Source organism: Stenella coeruleoalba, assembly GCF_951394435.1.
Source record: "Stenella coeruleoalba genome assembly, chromosome: 12".
Classification (NCBI taxonomy): Eukaryota; Metazoa; Chordata; class Mammalia; order Artiodactyla; family Delphinidae; genus Stenella; species Stenella coeruleoalba.
Genome location: NC_137158.1, coordinates 54,163,280 through 54,186,517, shown reverse-complemented (window position 1 = coordinate 54,186,517; position 23,238 = coordinate 54,163,280). Strand labels below are relative to the sequence as shown.

General features: G+C 40.0%; 1 protein-coding gene across 4 annotated transcripts in view; it reads right to left on the bottom strand.

The window, feature by feature from the left end:
- Positions 1 to 254: 254 nt before the first annotated feature.
- The window catches only part of TPD52L1 (TPD52 like 1), a 100,065-nt gene continuing 77,081 nt past the window's right edge, over positions 255 to 23,238 (bottom strand). The window contains exons 4-7 of one of the 4 annotated variants that reach the window (XM_079939573.1): positions 13,834 to 13,935; positions 8,456 to 8,494; positions 5,820 to 5,880; positions 255 to 885 (exon numbers count right to left, since the gene is read on the bottom strand). In XM_079939573.1, the coding sequence (XP_079795699.1) occupies positions 757 to 885; positions 5,820 to 5,880; positions 8,456 to 8,494; positions 13,834 to 13,935 (331 nt within the window). In that variant the 3' untranslated portion in view covers positions 255 to 756. Of the gene's footprint in view, positions 886 to 5,819; positions 5,881 to 8,455; positions 8,495 to 8,939; positions 9,348 to 13,833; positions 13,936 to 23,238 lie in introns of those variants that run through there. The other 3 variants (XM_079939574.1, XM_079939576.1, XM_079939575.1) reach the window with 3 other exon arrangements.

Here is a 23,238-nt window from a genome sequence, read left to right as displayed (position 1 = left end):
GCCTACTTAACTCAGTAGTCACCAAGTTAACTACTACTCTAGGTAGATTAGAGAGAATTTTAGAATTGTAGATTGTTTCAGCATCCTAAGGTAGTTGAGGTTATAATTACTTACATATCCTCTCTCATATTTTCCAAATTAGCAGAAGTTGGTTTAAAATAGCATCTGCAGAATTATACCTACCACCTTTCAAGGTCATCAGCAGAACTGAAACGTAAAGAAATTAAGAATTCAAAGTCATTAAAATCAATTATTTTAATTGCTTAAATAAACATAAGGAATTAAAGTAGGCGAGGGAGATCGGAAGCAGTTTGATGAAATTCTCAGTGTCATCCCATTCACTGCTAGAGACGGTCAGAAAGAGCCCCATCCTGTGGACAGAACTGAAAGGGGGCACTGAGCCTTCAAAGACATGCACTTCGTACAGGAGTCCAAGCAAAAATCGAAGCAAATAATTAATAGCTACATGTTTGGAAAATATGTTGAATTACACAAAAAACAAGGGTCGTGACCAACTGTGTACCTGCTGGAGCCGACATTTTAAAAGATGACAATCTATGAATACTAAAGTGTGATGGTCACGTGGTCCATCATCAACACAAATTCAAGTGGAAATCATTTAATTAAACTTTCAGGAGAAGCCATTTGAAGAACAAGGTCAAGGCCTGGGTCTTCCAGTGGGATTCTGGTCTTCATATCCGGATGCGCGCGGGCAGGGCAGGGTCCCTGGAGGCGGCTGCGGGCGTGGGCGGGGCCCTAGCACTGCAGCTCCTCCCCCTCGGCCCGCCGGGGGCCACCGGCGGAGCTCTGCGCGCTGGCTTGGGCCGTGGAGCTCAGCACCTCCTCGAAGCTGCCTCCGCCTTGGTTCGTCCCGCCTACTTTCGTCTGAAACGGATTGAGACGCACACATGCAGTTATTTCGTTATTTCTGTAATTTTAAAAATAAGATTGATTGCTTTCAAGTTCACAAATATACTTGTCTTCTTGAAAGGGGATGCAAAGGATGTAGAGAAGTTAGTTTCCTTTAGCAGGGGGCTAGGATATCATTCATATTTGGGTTCTGCGACTGGACTCGAAACTTTAATTTGTACAGATTTAGTGACTCTCTGTCTCTTCTACATCAAAATTCTCAGTCCCTTCAGGGGCATATGCAGATCTGTGGATTTGCACCATCTACTCACTCACCCAGAGAACCGATTTAATCAAATGGAATGGGATATTAGATAAATTCCCCCAATTTCACAAATGTGTGAATGCCTTTTAGTGACTCCAGCTTGAGTTTTCCATTTGGGATTTAGCAAGGCAATCTGGATTTCCGAAAAATGTCTCTTGAAAAGCAGAGTGGCTCAATGGAACATGATTTCTGGTTTCTAATACTTTGAGAGTTGGAGATGAATCATGGCTTAAGCACTGCTCCTCTCACATCTTTCCAGGCAGTTGTCTTTATAGGAGGAATATACCTTAAAATGCAAAGTTATGTTTTACGAAGCTCTCTTTTTGTGTACTTGTTATTGGCTAATAAGAATATAGTCAGGGGCTTCCCTGGTGGCGCAGTGGTTGAGAATCTGCCTGCCAATGCAGGGGACACGGGTTCGAGCCCTGGTCTGGGAAGATCCCACATGCCGCGGAGCAACTGGGCCCGTGAGCCACAGTTATTGAGCCTGCGCGTCTGGAGCCTGTGCTCCGCAGAGAACAAGAGAGGCAGCGATAGTGAGAGGCCCACGCACCGCGATGAAGAGTGGCCCCCGCTTGCCACAACTAGAGAAAGCCCTCGCACAGAAACGAAGACCCAACACAGCCATAAATAAATAAATAAATTTTAAAAAAATTAAAAAAAAAAAAAAAGAATACAGTCAGGAAGAAATCAATTTATAATTAAGAAATATGGTTAAGTATTTTGAAAAATTCCGTATTATAAGTTCTCTCAAAAGAATATTTAATGGTCCAAAATGCTTAATGCAAGTCTTGTTAATGGCCACATCGGCCTTCCTTTAACCGTTAACAATATGGAAAAATATTTTGAGGAAAAGAAAGGTATAGAAGATGTTGCTCTTCCCAAAATGCTGTCTACACCTCACTGTCACCTATGATCACTCACAAGGACATAAACCACACTGGGCAATGTACCTGCCAATTGCCTGGCCTGCCCTTTTAAAACCTTAACCAGGATTTAAAAGCAGTTCAGTCATCGCAAATCACACACGAACTTTTCTCCCATTGTCACTAAAATCCCTCTCTGCCTCTGTAAATTCAGTTACTAAGTTGAATTTTTCCACTCTGCTTGGGATTGGAAAACTCATTCTGGAAAGTGACAGATTATAAATATTTTAGGCTTAGGAACCACATCATCTCTGTCACAAATACTCAAATCAGCCATTGTAGAAAGCAGCCAAGACAATACATAAGTGAATGAGCATGGCTGTGTTCCATACAGGCTGTATGAATGGACAGTGAAATGTGAATTTCATGTAATTTAATTTTCAAATCACAAAATATTGTTCTTCCTTTGATTTTTTTTAACCATTAAAAAAAAGTGAAAACCATTCTTAGCACACAGACCGCTCAAAAATAGGCAACCAGCTGAATCTGGCCCATAAACCTTAGTTTGCAGACCTCAGGGACAGAGCACTGATTCCTCCTCCACTCTGTGCTATCTTAGCACTGGAAAGAAGCAGGGGGTTGGTTTCAACTATCTGATTGTTCACTATGGTTATTTCTTTTCCGAGAGAGGCAAGGTTAATTCAATGTAATTAACTCTATTAATAGTTCCCATCTTCCTCTTTAGTCGCATTCTCTTTAGCAATAGAAGTCACACACACTGTTGAAATCAGGTGAATACCAATTACTGATGTTTTCTTCTGGGCTTTGTTTTGTTCTTCTCTTCTAGTTCCTGATTTCTCAAATCAAAATAGAAAAATAAAGAGGGAGGAAACCACTTGGAAATAAAGCAGTTTGGCCAAGAAAGGAGTGGACTAAAGGGGTTTCCTAACCATGCGGGTTTAATAACTACACACGACAATACTTTAGCCAAGGACCTCCTTAAGCAGAGATGTGAACAATAAGCTTCTCCCGGACCCTTCCCTTCAAAATGGTTTTTCATCCAAGAAGTTGTCACTGTGTCCCCAACACTATAACTGCTCTTTGCAAAAAAATGTTATTTGAATTACTGAACTGGGCTTCCTGATCTTTCTTAATAAAAGTATCCGGTTGAAAGGACACAAAGAAACAGTAAGTATATCTTACCTTTTTTTATGGTTTTAATTCAGGCCATACAATGTGCTCACCAAAAAGTAGGGGCACTAAAAATATGTTCTGCTTGACATGGGTGCAGAACGGTCAGAGGGGATGTAGTTGCTCATGATTCACTGGAACATAGTAAAACATTCCAAATATGGTTTCACAGGAGCTGATTCTGTTTTCTGTTTGCTTGTTTTAGATGAAATAGAAATTGTGCTTATTGAGTGTACAGGTGACACCAGCCAAGATGTCAAGTAATACACTGATGTATTACAAGGATGTAGGCAGAAAGGACTAAATTTTATATGATTTTGATGAACTGGCAAGTTTTTCATGGGAAATCAAACTATCTACACAATTGGGTATAAAATAAGAACTATCCATTGGGTGCAAATGCCAGATGGTGTGACAGATTGTGTGCAAAGATGGCAGGAACGGACCTCGCTTCACAGCAGAACATTACTTCTAATAGAACGCAAATATGAACACGATTCCCTCTAAGTGGTGTTTGAAAAATCAAGCTTAAAGCAGGATGTGTGAGTGGAAATACAGCATATAGACCTGCAAGGAATTTCACTCATCTGTACTGATTCATGAGTCATTCCCTCAGCAGGAAATAACCTCAGGATTGAAAAGTTACAGAAGTTTTGGAGAAGATTCAGAACACAAAAGAAAACTATGCAGAAAATAAACTATACACAGAAGGGTTAAATATCTATTGTTTAGTCTGGAGGGAAAAAAAGGAATGAGAAGTTTGTAATTATTGAGGAAGTGGGAGGTCTGACACACAGCATGACTATTAGCTATTCTCTTGTTGCCTGTGTGGGCAGAGAAAGAGAAACTAGGTGGTGGGTGGGCTGTGAGTCTTGTTAAACCCATGGACAATCATGCAGACATAGAATCTGCTTTCAGGAGGTCTTGACACAGGCTAGTATCCAGTTGGCTGAGTTAGTTTTGTGCATGTCTGAGGAAGGAGGCAGGCTCTGTACCTTCCATCCAGATGCGGTGAGAAAAGTGAGAGGCTGACAGTGTGGACCAGACACTTATCTCATATATGAACTGTGAGCTAACCAGAGTTTCCTAAAAGCAAATGAAAACAGGTTGTTCTTTATTCCTCTTTTGCTTCTTCATACCTCCTTCTTCTAAAGAAAACCTAAAAAGCACAACTTCTCCTATGTCAGAAATTGACAAGAGAATCCATCCTTCTTGGATTGTCTTAAGGCTGAGAACCAAATGTTGAGAAATTAACTCCTGGGGTTTTTGGAATCTTTTGTTTTGAAACTAGATATTCTGGCATGAGAAACGTCTGTGACACTGCAGGTCTCTACCCATAAAAAGTTTTTCCTACAAACAGCGGCAATTTAATGGCTCCTCTGGGTCCCTAAATAAATGATAATGTTGACAGGCAGAGCAGTAAAACTGCACAACTAGAGACTGCTGGTAAATGAAATCAATGAAAGCACGGTAAATGTTGAGTAATAATTTCATTCTTGAGCCTTAAACACCTAATCACAGGTCTGGAAAAGAGAAGACTACGTGAAAGCCTCTTCTAAGGGGAAAGACCCTCCAGGTCAAAATCAATAAGAGCATCTAAGACCTCGACTAAGGAATAACTTATACCCTCACAGACTCTCATCAGGCAGCACATGTGAGGGTCATATGATTCAGAAGCAGCTGGGTAATCAGCACGAGCCTATATGTGCTTTTGATCTGATTAAAGATCACACATATTCTTAATTTTCCTAGTAATAGGGAAATATAGAAATGGATTGTATGTAAAATAGTGATAATGATATCAAGATGTAATTAAGTTTAGGTGGTATCTTTAAAAAATCTTAGTAGTATCAATGACTTTTCATGTTTTAAACGTTCTATACAGTTAGGACTAGACTGATTTTACTTTTGCTCTTTTATCCTCTGTACATTAACTTATCTATGCTCAAACAATAAATTCAATGATTTTTTTTTTTTTTAGCACCTACTATAGAACAGGCATACTTTCAGTTTATACCCAGGGAACAAACGCACTATTACAAAATAATGCATTTTGTGATTCAGCTTTATTTTCCCTCCATGATAACCACGCTGTGCTGTGCTCAGTACGTGAGTGGAGTAGGCGAGTGGTGTTGATGGGCGGTGGATGGCAGGACAGCGCACGGAACCAAGTTCATTTCTACTGGTCCGTGTCCAAACCAGAGGAGCTCTGAGCTGTTACTGAACTTTCACTTACACTCTGATTTCAGAGTTCACAGATCCTTTGTCCTATCCACAGTCATCTATCACATATCTGCTTCTTGGGGGATAGCATTAAGAGTTCTAACCAGTGAACAGATCAACACAAATCCCAATTCGCTTTCATGAACAGTTCACTTCTGAATGATTTATTTATATAAACAACTTGGTATGGCTACAGTAACACTATTCAATATTGGTTTTCTTTATAGATTTATATGTGAAGAAAAGTGACTCTGTGCAGTGCTGCCTTCAAATGCTGGTAGCCCCGCCTTTGAAGCCAATGGCAGCAACGCCTAAGCTGTCCTGATTCAACGAACCCAGCGACACAAAATTCACTTCATCTGTACCTTAAGGCTTGTGACAGTTGTCTCAACCCTCTCCTCAAATGATTTGAAAGTAGGAGAATTCCTAAAATAACAAAAAAAGAGAGGTCAGCTCCGAAGACCTAGCTGTCTTAGCAGTCGTGCTGTGCTGCCTGTTTTCTGCTCTTACTTGCAAACATCACCTCTGCACCAGCGTTAGTTGCTGACTTGCCACCTACACCAACCATGTTTTCAAATTTATTTCACTTCTGCTAGGTTAGATCCAGAAACCATAACCCGACATGGAATTTTTCTAAGTAAAATAGATAACTATAGAATAAATAATATAGCATTTGGCAAGGATACAACTGTAATAATTCCATGGTGCACCGTACATCATTTCCAACGAGTCAAAGGAGTGATAGCTTAATTTTTCATTTACTAATTAATTGTTTCTATCGTAACACTCCTTTTCCCAGCTCAGTTATTTTATAACCAATAGAAAGTCTATCTGAAGAACGTCACATTCGAGTTTTCCCACTTGGAATTTTAAAAGTCATTTATTTTAGTGAATGTGACACAAGACAGAAATAGCTAAAGGAAAAAAAAGGTTCAGATGTTTTCAAACTTTAAAGTTTTAAAACTAAGCATTTTCTCAACATCCAGGAAGCAGTGTTTCTGAAAGTCAGTGCGCCCATTATTTTAGGTTGAAATATACTCACTACTCGTTTAATGCTTGATCAAAATGGTGCTATTGGCACGTGTTATATTTCCTCCCAAAGAAGATACACTTACTTGTTCTTACCAGACAGAACCTTTGCTGTCTATCGACAATTTATTTGTGACTCATTCACTGTGTTAAATAATCTACATACCGTCTTGTAACTTTAAGATTTAGATCTTTATCTGGTGCTTTTTGGTTTCCTATACGGGATTTGGCCACATGACATTATGAGTTAATGACATCATCACCATTAAAAATGATATCACCAAGTCCAACTAAGGAAACAGGAACTGAATTAAAAATGTGTCCTAAATCTTGTGTTCATGTTGGCTTTCAGCAACGACTGCCATCATTTTCAGGTCAAAAAATTCAACTGAACGTTACTATACTTGATAAGCCACTTGCTATTCTCTCGAGTGCAGAAGAAATAAAATAAGAGGAATGGCCTAAAGAAACTTCATAAGGGCGGATGGTTATAAAATACGGGCTTCACTGTATGGTGTGGGCTGTAGCATGGCTCTAATACTATCAAGAGGAAACTAATGTAGAGGATATGTTTTTGAATGAATTTGGCTTCATTAGGGATTGTCTCCCAAGACTCTGATGCTCCGGATGGTCACAAATGCATTTGCATCCAGGCTGTATGAAGTAACAGTGGTGAGTGCAGAGGGCCCCAGCATGGCATCACACCTTGTATATGACTCAAACATGAGTCGAATTCCTGTGAGGAATCCTCCACCGTACCTGTCTCATGATGAAATATTAGTGAAAAGAATGATTCAGAAGTGTACACTTATTAGCACTTTACTTCCACTACATGTTTTATTTGGCCAAGCTGGTCACATGACTAACTACCTGTCATCCATCAGTTGCACAGGACCACAGTGGGCAGACAGTTCAGCCTAATGGTTCAGGGTTTATGTTAGTTGAGCAAAACCTTTTTTTTTTTTAAAGTTAATTTCAGGCAAGCTCACAAGGAATACATTTGACCCATAAGTCACTAGATGGATTCCTGGTTCACAGAGGAAAACCATATTTTTTTTTCAAGGCTTTTTTGGACACCCAGACTTAAAATTTAACAAGTAAAGAAGCTCAGAGCTGCAGGCTGCACTGCTCAATTCTGGTGCTCTTATTCTAGGGGCAGCAAGTCATTCAAATATGAACTAAGCCATCTTGAATCTATGCTCTCTACTTACCACCAAATTAGGGAAATCAAATGCTGTGGTTAAACTTCCAAAGTAACCACATAACCCCAGTGTAGAAGAGACATCATCAGATATATAAAACAGACATTCCTCTAATCAAATTACACTAGAGTGCATGCTGGGGAATACGGAGAAACTATTTATTCAGATTTAATCATGTCATATACAACTACAAACTTGTAGCACTGCAAATGACCCTGGAAAGAATTTGGCTTCAGTGGGCTCAAACCATTTAGAGTAACTGAACTCCCTCTAGAATGTATTCACACCACAGTATATGATATAAAGCAGGAAGAAGAGGCACAGTTCTGACTGAAGTGAGGGAGGGTCCCAGAGACTAGATCCCCTCCCATGGAGCCCCAACCAGGGCAGCCCAAGGAAGCACTAGGGCTCCTGGGAGCACCAAGGGAAGAGCAGTAAAGCTGGTTCTAGCCTCTTATTTTTAAACATGATGAAAATGCTGTCACTGAGGTGACCTTCCCAAGGCTGCCAAGTTCACCCCTCAGGTCACACCAATCAAGAGTGGCTGGACTTAACCCAGTGCGTCTGGTCAATAGCCCAAGCCCATGACACCTACAATACTTATACAGGGTTGTCAGCCTTTCTTCCTGAGGGCCCTCAGAAAAGAGCATAAGATAGGTCATGGCATTTCCCTTTACATAAAGAAGGAAAAAACCCACAAAGTATCAATAAAGTTAACACTTCATGCACATTATACACTGATATTATGTAAAATAATTTACACAGATTACCTCATAGCAGGCATACTTATGGAATGGCGAATGGAGTAGCTTCAGGGCAAAAGCAGATTAAAGGGAAAAAAAAAAAGAAAGAAAAAAAGATAGCACAATATAAGTACATGAGAAACTCCCTATTCACAGTTTCAAAACAGCAATTTCAACTATCTGAAGTGTTCCCTGCACACCCCACCAAGATGAGATTTGTTTTTGTTGGGTAGGATGGGCCACAGTCACTTCCAAAGGAATAAGGAGACCAGGTGGTCCATGGCTGCATATTATTTCACTTCCTGTAGGTTCCCTGTAGGCCAGGGAGGAGAGGAGGAGACTGTCTGGTTTGCCCTAGGTCAGCCCAACAGCTGGTGGACATGCTCACCTGGTCCAGCTCCCTTCTCCTGTTCAGGAAGACAGTAAGGGGCAAGGGGCAGTGCCTAGCACATACAGCCAGGCAGCTGAAAGCTCATCATTCCATTGCAGAGAAGCACTCCAGAGGACTGTGTGTAGTTAACATGAGTCAATCAAGGAAACACATGCCAGGTAAACTCAATTCACACAGTCCAACATGGTGGCAGGGCTTCTGCATCCATCCCGGGACATCCGGTACAAAGAGCAACTTTTCTGAGAACTCTTAAGATCATCAGCCTTCTCACCCTGTTGATCCTACAGCGGCTAACTCGCCTTCCCTCTGATCGACTGCCCGTTATTTCTACGTGAGTTCCACTCGGAAATCAGGCTGCAGGAAGGGAGCAAGCAAAATGGGGTCCATTTTCCTAGGCTAGCATGTCCTCATCCAATTTCCACCACAGTCCCGGCCTTCTCTTCTTCCAGGAAGCTAACAGGTAGGGGATCAGACTCATCACCTTCCCCAACAATATCCACTGAGGTCATCAGTAGGGGCGGCACTTTACTAGAACTCAGAAAGAAAAGGACAAAGAAGTGCAGGGGATACTTACGGTCTTACCCTAGACACTCCATTTAGAAATCATAGGCAAATATTTCCTCATAAGTTACATTAAAAAAAGAATTACTAAAAGAACTTCATCAGCATTATAAATTATTCATCTCTTTAAATACAGGTAGTTTTCTTAATAAAAAAAATTTTTTTAAGGCATGTAATAAGATTCTACCTAAAAGGAGGCTTAATTCAGAGACCTGGGACTGACAGTTGCACACTTGCTAACATTTGAGCTCTTCCGGTGGCCTTTCTCCTCTTCAACTTCAGAAGGTACAGAGAGTTGAAGGTAAATCATCTGCCTAAGTAACAGTTACTAGGAATTCAGAAAAACACAACAATCCAGAGGAAAAAACTCCTGTTTCTCGACTTCACTTTCTGAAAGTTTCGTAAACATACGCAACTCGCAATTGCCACTTTCCTCTTCTTTGAATCTAAGGACCTTTGCCAGTGTAAGAAGGCATGATGCAGAAGGAGATTCCTGAGGGATGGCTCAGCAAGTGAAAGTCGTGTAAATGATTCAGAAGTGAGATACACAGGGGCTGAAATAGATTCAAATGCATTAGGTGCCCTATACTCTGTAACTCTCCCTGGTTGTGAACACTCTCAGCAACAGAGACCTGGTCTTTGGCTGAAGCGCACCCACAGTGGGGCTCCGGGGAGGAAGGGAGCTGCTAGGGAGCTGGCAGGGCCCTGGGGGCAGCGCTTACCCGATGGAGTGAGACCTGCAGCCGGAGCAGCACAGGAGAGAAGAGCAGGAGCAGGGTTAGCACATCAGGATGCAAGGAACCGGCCTCACTGCCCACTGTCCCCTCTTTGAAGAGCCCCAAGGAAAAGACGAGGGGACCCCATTTGTTACTCTTTTTGAGTACACTGACTTTTTAATGTCTTCACAATTACTTTACCAACCTACCGTATGTGTGCTTCTCACTATTTTTCTCATGGACATATAGAGGTGGCTGGATTCTCTAATAAAGTCACACGCCTCCTCCAAAGATTTCCTCTCCACTAGATCACACGCAGTTTGAACAAATTCACTGAGAAGTCCCAAGAAGATGGCAACATTATTAATATAAAAGTGATTCTAATAGCTTGCATTTCTTCAGAGTACTTTCATAAATGTGACCTTATTTTAACTTCAGAGAAAACAGTCTAGTTAGGTAGCTATTAACCACGTTACCTGACAGGTGGAGAAGAAGTCAGAGCAATTCCGTGACCAGGCTCAGGGGCCTTCACTTAGTGGCCGTCAGGAGAAAATGAGAACCTTAGCTCAGGAAATCTTATTTATTTTTATAAAACATCTAAATTAAATCCTAACATAGTGCTTTTCATCCAGTTATTAAAAGGCCCAAATTCTAGGTTTTCAAAACCTGTAAGCATTAACTTTTAATTATTTTAAAGAAAAACTGAGAGGGGATTCCCTGGAGGTCCAGTGGTTAGGACTCTGAGCTCTTACTGCCAAGGGCCAGAGTTCGATCCCTGTTCGGGGAACTAGGATCCCGTAAGCCTCGCGGTGCAGCCAACAACAACAACAACAACAACAACCAAAAAAAAAACCCCACAAAACTGAGAGGTACTGTTTTTCTTCTCAGGTATCTGAATTTTTCTGTCAATCTTTTTGAAGAAGTTCAGAAATTTGTTCCCAGAATTCACAAAAGAATTTTATGGTATAACCAAAAAAATATAAAATAATATGATACTTTCAAACTGAAAAGGGGTTCAAAGTAAAATGCCTGTGATAAAATTTTAAAATTTCCCCACTATCATTTTATAAATTGGCAAATTAATTTGAACGAAAAATTTAAAACTTACTAATTGTTCTCTTTTGAGAATCATTATTATATTAAACTTAACTACTTTTCAAATATGACTTTTACATATATTACTTGTTCTAGTATAAAAGTAACAATTCTTTGTAAAACTTTTTGCTTTCACAGAGAGTTATCCTCATTTATTTCAAATGTTAAATATTATAGTTTGAGAAAAATATAGGCCTGAAAATATAGGTCTACAAACTATTACAGGCCCATATTTGAATGTGGACTACATTTCCCAATATTTTTAGCCACAGTTTGTAATGGAAGTTTTGTATCCTCTACACAGAGCAATAATTAATGAAAAGTTTGGAACTCCTGGGAAACAGGTTATCCATTGTGCTAAAACAAAGCCACATTGAAACAGGAGGAAAGGCAGTCAACACAACCTTGATATCATGCCCAGCTCTTGTAGGAACATGAGTATGTCAACATGCTGCACGTGTGAAACACAGTCCTCGTTCTCTACAACTTATGAAACACACTGCACTCCTGTTCACGGACTCTCCCAATTTCAGTCCTGTGGGGTCACCTTGTAACTGAGACAGTCACTTAGTAAAGGTAAAAACTGGCATTTATTGAGTGCTTAATACATAGCAGGCTCTCTTTTGCTACTTGTATAATAAACTGAAGACGTTGTTACTTTTATCCCCATTTATAACTGAGAACAGCCACAGATTCCCAGACGCCACCCAAGACCTACTGAGGTGCAACCTTGGAGAGAGAGGTGGAATCTGGGAATATGCATTTGTCAAGCTTCAGAGGTGTTCCTAAGGTCTGCTACCGTTAGAGAAACACTATTCTAGTCGGCAGTATTATGCCACTGAATCCCAGTGTTCAAGTGAAAGGTTTCAACTAAGTATGTGGAGAACAAACTTTATAAACGTGACAAAATATATTTTCTTGGATATAACTGGTGATAAGGTCTTTCCTGTTTTAAGGAGTTATTTAATTAGTTTAGATAAATGTTTTAATGCCACTGAAATGACTGCAAATTTTTATATAATAAAGTTAGGGTTAATTCATAATCCAGAATATCTACGTTCATCACACACTGCCTCTGAAGAATTTTAACTGCTTTTTGTTATTGCTTTATTAGCAGAAATGAAGAGAAAGCAATGTACTCAGATTCATGCACATGTACTTACTTAACTCTAGCCTCATGAATGCCAAGTTGTTAAGATGATGCATGAATTTGGGGCACAATCCAGTAATTTTTGACGTCAAAAAATAACTTAAACACAAAGATATAAATATTTGCCTCTAGGTATCAAAGCTGCAGGGTAACAAAGAAAGCAATAGTTTAAGAATCCAGTAAAATAATACACACATATTTTTAAAAAAGAAGAAATATAAAATGTACTTGAGAAGTTTTTAAAAAGTGAATTTGATTTCTAGAGAGAAAAATGATATTGATTTATACGAAAAATCTCCTAAACATATCAGCCAAATTCAAAATAAACTATGAGAGGTATTTAAACAAGCAAAAAAATGAGAGTAACAACTCTATGTAAGAGAACTTCCTAGTACATAATATGAAAAATAAAAATGGTCAATACTACATTGTTTTCCTGGTGCCTATAGTGAGGTCATTTGGTTCCCAGTTCAATATCTTGATATTCACCCTAATTTTATATAACAAATACTGAAAATAACCAAAATGAACGAAGGGACTGGTTTAAACATTTTGCTACAGCTATGCACTGGAAGATAATACAGCCATTAAAAATGAAGATGTAAGGACTTCCCTGGTGGTACACTGGTTTGGAGTCCACCTGCCAATGCAGGAGACAAGCAGGGTTCGATCCCTGCTCCGGGAGGATCCCATGTGCCGTGGAGCAACTGGGCCCATGAGCCACAACTACTGAGCCTTTGAGCCTCGAGCCCGTGCTCTGCAGCGGGAGAGGCCACCGCAATGAGAAGCCTGCACACCGCAACGAGAAGTGGCCCCTGCTCTCCGCAACTAGAGAAGGCCTGTGTGCAGTAACAAAGACCCGATGCAGACAAAAATAAGTAAATAATTTTTTTAAAAATGAAGATGCAATAAACATTTATTAACATATTCACAATATATTGCTAAAGTAAAGAAAGAATACTACCAGGAGCATACACTATATGGTACCTTTTTAGAATAAAAGAATAAACTATGCATTTAGCATAGAAAAAATACATGTACTAGTTGGATATATACAAAAATGTAACCAAGAATAGTTTATCAGAGAATATTCCCTGAAGGCATATTTTAACTTATTGTTTAAATTACAGTGATTAAAATTCAGTGTGTGCTGCATTCTTTTGAAATCTCTCCTTATTACTGGTGATTAAAGGCACCCTCTATCTTCTATTTCTACTAGGTCGGGTCCTAGTGGAAAGGGCATCTCTGGGACCAGGCCCACTAAGCTGACCTTCAGGCAGAAAATGTCCCAATATAAAAATGTATCTCAGTCACCAATACTATCAGCCACATAAAATTTTAATCCAACTTAAAAAAAAAAGGATGTGTTAGGAAGACCAGTTGATATATATATATATATATATATATATATATATATATATATATAAAATGCTCCCCTTCTCTCAGAAAGCCAAAGGCTTAGCCCCATTCCCGTGGTTCTTTCCCACAGTACCTCATGTCTCCAAACTTCTTGCTGATGGCCGTCCCAACGTTGCTGAAAGCTGCAGTTGCCTTCTGCCCTGCGTGACTCAGAGTTTCATGTGTTTTCTTGTAGCTAGAAATAAAACAAAAAATAAAACAGAGAAAGATAATATCATGATTTCCCATAAAACATTCATCGTACTTCTCTCTCCTGACTTTGAAAACTCCCTTTCCAAGCCAGATTTAGGAAGATGATCCACAGAAGTAATTGTTTCTATTCATTGTTTGGGGAGGATGGGTTGGTGGCCGCTCATCAGAGGGAAACTCAGACCATTAAATCTGAATTCAGGAAAAATATACAAATATAAGTCCAGATCTGAATGTGCAGATCTTTAATCACAAACAGTGGAACTGCTCTGAGAGTAGAGAGTTATTCTTAAAGAGATGTATTAACTCTATGAAGTGACGATGAAAGCTCTAGCCATCAGTGGTAACACGAGTTAGAAAATGTATATTTCAAAGGGAAATTTAAGCTTTTACTGCTTATGTGGGTAAAAGTAACCATAAAATGGCAAAATAGAACTAGTTACTTAATTTTCAAATACTTAGAGCTGGGAATAAGAAGGGTGCATAATCTTAATATAGTTACTTTTTTTAAAACAGTTTTAGGAATATAGTACTGCAATGATCTGTTCACAAACCTATGTCCCCACAAGGCTGACTCCCTGAGGGCAAGGAAGACATTCATCTTTGTGTCCCCAGTATGTGGCAGAGGGATACAGGGGAAACTTAATAAATATTAGAGGAATGAATCAATGATCAAAGAGGAAGCTCCTCTGTAGCTCTGAACTAGGAGTCACGACAGTAAGAACAATGCAGTGTGATGGATTATAGAGAGAGAATGGACGGACTTGACAGGAGGTTATAAGTGACAAATGGAACAAGACGAATAAATTGGTTTAAGGTTTTGAGCATGGTGACAGGAAAGGCGGTGGTGTATCCACTGGGCTAGGAAATTTTTAAGTGTTAACTAATAAAGTAGAAAACAAAAGGCACCTAACCTGAGGGAATAAAAAGAAATCAGCCGAAAGTTTTGTACACCATTTCACAGTATATGTAAGTCAAGTCATTATGCTATACAGCTTAAACTTATGCAGTGTTGTATGTATTATATTTAATTTAATATACCTCAATAAAACTGAAACAAACCAAACCAAAAAGTGTTCAACTGATTTTTAAAAAATAAACGAATTCTTTTTTTTTAACATCTTTATTGGAGTATAATTGCTTTACAATGGTTTCTGCTTTATAACAAAGAGAATCAGCTCTACACATACATATATCCCCATATCTCCTCCCTCTTGTGTCTCCTTCCCACCATCCCTATCCCACCCCTCTAGGTGGTCACAAAGCACCGAGCTGATCTCCCTGTGCTATGCGGCTGCTATGTGGCTGCTTCCCACTATAAACTAATTCTTATAATGCACATACCATCTTCTTCCCAGGTAAGTTCCCCAAAGCTCCTTGCTTAGCCTAGAACACTTGCATGCATATGGTACATCTAAGAAGTCTATGCCCTGTGACATTCATTGTGTAGGAACTTCCGTTATCCCTCCCACCCTTCCACTTCCCACAAATCATCCGGCCCTAATTATACTATCAGACTCTACACAAATGCTTTAAAACATGCTCCTTGGTCTTCCTTGGGACTGAAATCACTTTATTAACATGGTATTCTATTATTCTTTTTTTGTTAGCAGGAAGGAATGAGTCTGATATTATCAGCACCGTATGTTATTTATTTACACAATGCCTGTTTTTCAGGAAGTGTAAAAATCAAGTATTATCTAGATGATAAAACCAAACCAAATATTCATTTACTAAACAGACATTTTCTAGGGAATAGGGAAAGACTGACAGGAAAAAGGGTCAAAGCAGAATTTGGTGAACGGGAGGTAATTTGTCTCTGGGGAGAGGTATGTGATTAGGGGAGGTGGACCCCAGACGGCTCTGGGTCAAGCAGCAAATGAGAAGTGGGAAGATGAAAGAAAGGAACAGCTTTTAGAATGTTTGCTTAATTTTGTTCGCTGCCAAGTTACAAAAATATCAGTTATTCAAATTACAACTTCCTTTTTACATTTCACTATAGGATGTTAGGTTTTAATTATGGCGGGAGAATATTTCTGATCATGTGAAATCATGGAATTGCAGGCAGATTACACATAAAATAAAATATTAATCTCTAACTTCTTATTAGTGATAAGGCAGTTAATATAGCACTAAATGTGGACCAGAAATAGAAACCTCCATCATTATTACAAGAATTCAGGAGATGTGATCTTGAAATGGCACACGCTGAGAATCCTTCAGAAGAAACATGCTACTAAACAGGTTCCCAAAGCAGTGTCCTGATGCTTGGATTAACTAGGCATAGAGATAGCCTTTAAAACAAAGATTTAAAGGTAGTAGTTTTAGCCTTAAAAACAAAAGGATTTATTTACAAATAAACAAAGAAAAATGTGGAATTGCTATTCCAGTTATATTTTTAGGATGCTGACAAAGTTTACACAAAGCAGTAACCCGGCCATGAAATCAGATCTGTAGAGGGAACCCCCTGGCGGTCCAGTGGCTACGATTCTGTGCTTTCACTGCCGAGGGCGTGGGTTCGATCCCTGGTTGGGGAACTAAGATCCCACAAGCTGCACAGCATGGCCCAAAAAACCCCCAAAAATCAGATCTATGGAAAATGGGCTGTAAAACATGAAATCCATACATGATGGAAGTGCGGAAGACACTATATTATACACAGATGAAACATGGTCTTGCACTATGGACTGGAATTTAGAATTAGGCTCAGTTCTAATTAGCAAGGAAAACGTTTCCCTATGCAAAAGTTTCTCAGGCATATTGGTGAGGAAATAATCCATTAAATAACCCAAAGAGGAGACTTTGTATCTTCTCTTCCCTTCTATTCCTTTCACACTCCATAGCCAACCCGTCAAGAGACCCTGCTAGTTCAGCCCTCCAAACAGATCTCGAATCTGTCTACTGTCTCACCACCTCTACTGGTCTCTGCCTTAGCTCAATTCACCATCATCACTCACCTGGGGTCTTGGCCAAGTGAGTGTCAGAGGAACAGAGTTGGGTTCTGGGGGGAAATGGGCACAGAAGAGGGAATCAAGGAAGGCCAAGGGAAGACAGTCAATCGGGTATCCACTCAGTACTGCATCTGTAAGGCCTGAAAGGTGACTCAAGGGAAAAGTAAAAAATTACTCTGTCACACTGTGGTCTTTGCATGAGGTTGGGACTGGGTACCAGTTAGAGAATTCCTTCTTGTGTTGGTCCTGCATTTCTTTCAGGAATTTCTTGCAATTAAAGCAAATATTTAATTTACCTGTAAACTTTCCACGTAGTTTAACTTTTATATATTTGAGAATGCTTTGAATTTTGAGGTAAGAAGTGGCTTTTGAACACTTTGTGTGTGTGTGTGTGTGTGTGTGTGTGTGTGTGAGAGACATTCTAAATTTAATGGCTTCATTTAAAAATAGCTAGTCAGGGAGAAGTACAGTTAGCCCGCCGCGTCTGTGGGTTCTGCATCTGTGCATTCAACCAACCACAGATGGAAAACATTCAGGAAAAAAATTCCAGGAAGTTCTAAAAAGCAAAACTTGAATTTGCCATCAGTGGGTAACTATTTCCATAGCATTTACACTGTATTTAGAACTATTTACACTGCATTAGGTATTACAAGTAATCTAGAGATGATTTCATGTGTATGGGAGGATGCATATAGGTCATGCAAATACTACACCATTTTATATAAGGGACTCGAGCATCCACAGATTTTGGTATCTGCATGGGTCCTGGGACAAAACCCCCGCAGATACCTAGGGGTGACTCTACATATAGTAAGCAATAAGTGTTAGCACACTATGTTTTAAACACGCTTCTGTATCAAAATGTGAGACAGGTGTTTACAGGCATCTGACTACTTTAGTGAGGTATTAGGGACATTTAAGTCCTCACCATGAAAAATGCATCTCTATATCTATGTGAAATTTCAAAGTTAAAATTCAAACGTATGGAGAGCTCAATGGAGTGTTAAAGATTTTAGGGACTGGTAACTCTTTATTTCTGGGAATTATAAAATGTTAAATCTGAAAGGCACTAGAGCCCGATCCCTTAAGACTACAGATGATGAAACTGAGGCCCAGAAGAGCTGAGTGACACTTTAATGACAGAGGTAGGGTTAGAGTAGGCAGTGTGCCTGCCTTCCACCAGAGGGTCTTGTTGCCTAGGAGATGACAAGGGTGAATTAGATCAACTCCAGTGTTTGTGGAGAGAAATAATACTACTATATTTCGAGAAATTTTAAGATGCACATTTTCTACCCACACTTTTAGGCCTCTTCCCCTAGGCTAACCACTACATTTCTTGAAAACAATTAGTAGTCCTTATATACATTACTTAGAGACCAATCATTGAGGACAAGAGATTTCTAGGGGTTAGGCAATGAGAGAGGGTTATACATGGGGAAGTGAGCTCCACGAACAAAATAACTAGGGAATCCATGAGAAATAGGTCAGCAGGCTCAGAGCATTTAAAAGCTCCAAGGAGTACCACACACATTACAGCCTAAGTGAATGGTCCCTCTGGAGTTGTGCACTGCACAGACCCTGTACCTTATGGTGCATCCTAACTGGGCTTGATCTTAAAACTGAATAAGTAATATACATCCTCATCCAGAGGCTAGGAGCCTGTGTCTTGAAACAATGCTCTTCTGTCAGGCCACAGATAACCCCCAAGGAAGTCGGTGTGTTTGCATTTTACTCTCTTTATTGTGCCATGAAATTCTGTACATAGTTTGTACTACTAATACTGAAAACTGTTTTTTCAACTCTATCACATAAAATTATGTTCAACAATATTCAAATAATGAAAAACAATTTAAATACTAACATTCTGATTGACTTGACAACCTTATAATTTAAATGGAAGTGGTATTTAGCATTTTACATTACTAGCATCTCTTATTTTAAGCTAAAGATAAATTATACCATTGCTGAGTTCCATAATTGATAGAGCGGACAACTAACACATTTTCCTTAAATAAAAATCAAGTGTTAAGATATCCTCAGGGACTTCCCTGGTGGCACAGTGGTTAAGAATCTGCCTGACAATGCAGGGGACACGGGCTCGAGCCCTGGTCTGGGAAGATCCCACACGCCGCAGAGCAACTAAGCACATGTGCCACAACTACTGGGCCTGCGCCCTAGAGCCTGCAAGCCACAACTACTGAGCCTGTGTGCCACAACTACTGAAGCCCGTGCTCCGCAGCAAGAGAAGTCACTGCAATGAGAAGCCCATGCACCGCAACGAAGAGTAGACCCCACTCGCCACAACTATAGAAAGCCTGCGTGCAACGATGGAGACCCAACGCAGCCATAAATAAATACATAAATAAATAAATAAATAAATTTATTGAAAAGAAAAAAGATATCCTCAGGTTGCTGTCAATTGTGCACTGGGAGGCAAGAAAATTGGGAGTATTTGCTTCAAGGAGTCTGTGTTGGGTGCCTCTCCTCAGGGTTCCCATAATCCCCTCTGCACAGCTCTTTGCAAACATCCTCCCAATGTGCTGCAATTACGGTTTTTAAACCTCTCTCTGGGACTCGCCCGAACTTCCTGAGGGCAGAACCACGTCTTTTTCATCATCACTGTATCCCCAGTGCCTGAATCAACTACAGCAAGAGTCACGTGAGTTTCCTCTGGATTCTGGAGGCTGGGATGCCCCAGCTTCAGCTACAGGTGCAGAGTCAGGGCTTGGCAGTGCGAAGTTTCTAACTCTGGAGAAGAGCCACGGCGACCTTAAGGTGAGTGAGGGCAATTCTGCCTTGCGTGCTCTAAAGCAATCCAGCTAACAGTAGCTTTGGAGGAACCTGCACTTCCCAACAAGGCTCGAATATGGTCCAGTGTTGAACCTTTCTTTGGCAAAAGTTTAACTGTGATAAGCAAATGGCAGCTCACATTTATTAAGCACTTTGTATGCGTTAACCTATCGAAGATGCATTTTGTTTGCTTGTTTGGAGTACAAGTAATCTTCCTCTTTTCCAATGAAAGTCAACAGAAAAATAGGCTTTACTTTTCAGAGATTCAGTTTGGCTGGAATGGATAGCTTCCCCCTTCCCAGCTTTACTGAGGTATAACTGACGAAACAAAATTGTGAGATATTGGATTTGATATACATATACACTGTGAAAGGACTCTTTTCCATCTAGTAAATTAACATATCCATCACCTCACATACATATGTGTGTGTGTGTGTGTGTGTGTGTGTGTAGATGAGAACATTTAAGTTCTACTCTCTTAGCAATTTCAATTATACAATACAGTGTTACCAACTATAGTCATGATATTATACATTAGATCCTCAGACCTTATTCATCTTATAACTGAAAGTGTGTATTCTTACCAACCTCTCCCTATTTCACCCATACGCCCACCTCTAGCAACCACCCTTGAACTCTGTTTCCAAGAGTTTGATGTTTTTTTAGATTCCACATATAAGTAATATCATGCAGTAACTGTCCTTCTCTGACTTACTTCACTTAGCATAATGCCCTCAAGGTCCATCCATGTTGTCGCAAACAGCAGGATTTCTTTCTTTCTCATGGCTGAATAATATTCCATTGCACTCGTGTGTGTGTGTGTGTGTGTGTGTGTGTGTGTGTGTGTGTGTGTGTGTGCGTGCGCGCACCTTTAAGGAATGGGTAGCATTTAACTGCTACAACAGGTGAGCTGTTTGGCCAGCACATCAACAAGGGTGCTCTTCAGTAGTGTGGGGTAAGGTTCTCTGCAAGCCAAATAAAAGGCATTCTGTTGACTTTTCATGCAGATTCCTCTTCATGTCTTACAGATTTGAAAGTCAGTGTTAATAGTCAAAGGAGAAAGCGTGTCATCTTCTAACATGTTCTGACTTAAAGCATTTTTCTACATACGGATCGAAGAAAAAAATTTAAATTCAATAGTCTTTTTACAAGAAGATATCTTATAGCCCAAATCTGTTTTCTATTACGGAATTTAAAAGAGAGCATTACTTGAACGGTTGCATATGCAGCATTTCACCAAAGACACAAAAACTATTTAGGCTTCTTTTCTTCCAAAGCTTCCCTAAACACACTATCAAAACATAGATTTACCACTTGAATCTAGAAAAGCAGAACCTACTTCCTGCCTTGTGTGATAAGATGAAAGCCGAAAGGTAAGAAGAATGAACGACCATGTGAGAGATGCGCTACGTGGTCTTTTAAAATTAGGTCTTTAATCTTCACTGGCACTTCTGAACCCAATGGTGCCACAACAGGCTCCTCATAAAAAGAGATAATAATCTTTACTGACCATAATAAGCTGGAAGTCTTAGAAGCACAAAGCAAAGAGTAAATAAATCATAAATTGAACTTCAATTTTCAAGCACTGTGTTTTTTTTTTTAATGCTGAATGTTAAGAGTTTTACTCCTCTGTATATAGGATGAAGTTATTAAGTTTTCTGAAAAGATGGAATGGTTTAAATTCCATTCCACAACCTTCTCCCCTTTGTAGACCTGCCATTTGTTCTATGATACAACTCAGTGTTTATTGCTGGGCAATTTCACCGGTTAGCAAAGGCTGAACACTCACTAAAATGAAGCATATCAGTTTTAACAACCCCCCACGACATCAAGCTCACAAATTCCTTTTCCTTCTATTTCCAGAAGAGATTTAATTTCTCCTCCAGTGGTCTCCCCACCTCTTCACCCCAAAGCCGCCCACCTCCCCCATGCTTCCTTGAAGCCTAAAAACATTAAAAAGCTTCAAAGGATGAGGGTGGGGGGAATTTTTTGTGAGTGTTCTTAGATTCTCCAAAATCAAGGCAAATAAAAAACTATGACAAAAACAACAGCAACGACAAACCCAGGGACACAGATGGCCTCTCGACCTACTACTGTATGGTTATCTTTCTATAAAGGAGATACTTTTAGTCTGCGGTGTAGTTATTCCTACTCATCTGGTCCTATTCCAATTTGAATCCTACCACAGACTAAAATATGCCAAGATCTTTCATTAACATATCACAGATTTTCTTTTCATTATAAATCAAACTAAATAGGTCATGATTGCTTAATCAGTATGCAAAGTATTGCCTCTGGGATACCTGCAATACTCTGACAGCTGAAATTCTTTTTGGTGCTTTGAAATCTAATTCTATCCAATCTAACCTTACCCCAGTTCATCATTCCCCCACATCAAAATTTCATTGTATGAGGTACAGATATTGTTCTAGAATGGGTATCATGGACACTAATAGCAGGGATCTAAATATTCAGGGGAAAAATAGATTCTGCTTTTCTGTCCGCCCCCCCCCCCCCCAACATATGATTAAGACTTTTCCCTTTCCCTCAGCAGCCAAGAAAAAATGGTGGGAGAAAGATGCTCTCCTGAAATTATGTTGCTGATAGACTCATGCCTCCCTCTTAAGAAAGAGATTTATTCTTCTTTACAAAGGAAAGTTCGCATCATTCCTAAAGGTTAGTGAGTCCATGATCATCTGTATTTATTAACTAATCTCTGAGCAAATCTCATCTAGGTCTGCAGCTTTCAATGCATCAATATGTCGATGACTCTCAAATGTCCATTTCCATCCCTGACTTCTCCTCCGAGTTGCCCTCTCAATATATAAACTCGTTTATCTACTGGACATCTCAGACTGCGCACAGCCAAAGCAGAATTCTTGGGTGTCCTCACCAGGCCTGTTTCCTAGAAGAGTAAACAGGCCGACAAAGTATCAGACACTGTTCTGCGCTCATTGAATCCTCACTACCTACGATAGGCACTAATACGATCTCATCTCATGGAGGCAGGGGACCTAGATTTCAAACCAGGCAATTGGTTGGAGTCCACAGCCCACCAGCTTAACCACAATGCTAAATCCCCACTGCTGTAACCAGTCTCAGTATTCACCCAGTAGCCCAAGTCAGAGACCTAATGTCACATTTGATCCCTCTATTTCCCTCAACCCCCCACATCCAAACCACTGGGAAGTCCCACTGGGTCGACCTCCAGATCCTGTCCTCTCTCTGCTCATGACTCTCCATCACGACAACCTGGGCCACTGCAACAGTCTTATAAATGATTTTCTGGTTTCCATTCCTGCCTCTTCACAATCAATATTACACAAACCAACCAGAACGTTCTTTTTAAAAGGTGAATTAGAACAAGTCACTTCCTGCTGCAAATTCTCCAACGGCATCCAAAGCTCTTGGAATAAAATCCTCACTCCTCCCCTTGGCCTGGGAGGCCCCAGAGGCTCTGACCTCAAGCTCCTCTCACTACACTCCAGACACAGCCCTTTCCTCTGCTTCCTGAAACCTGTAAAGCTAGGTCTTGCCTCAGTGTCCTT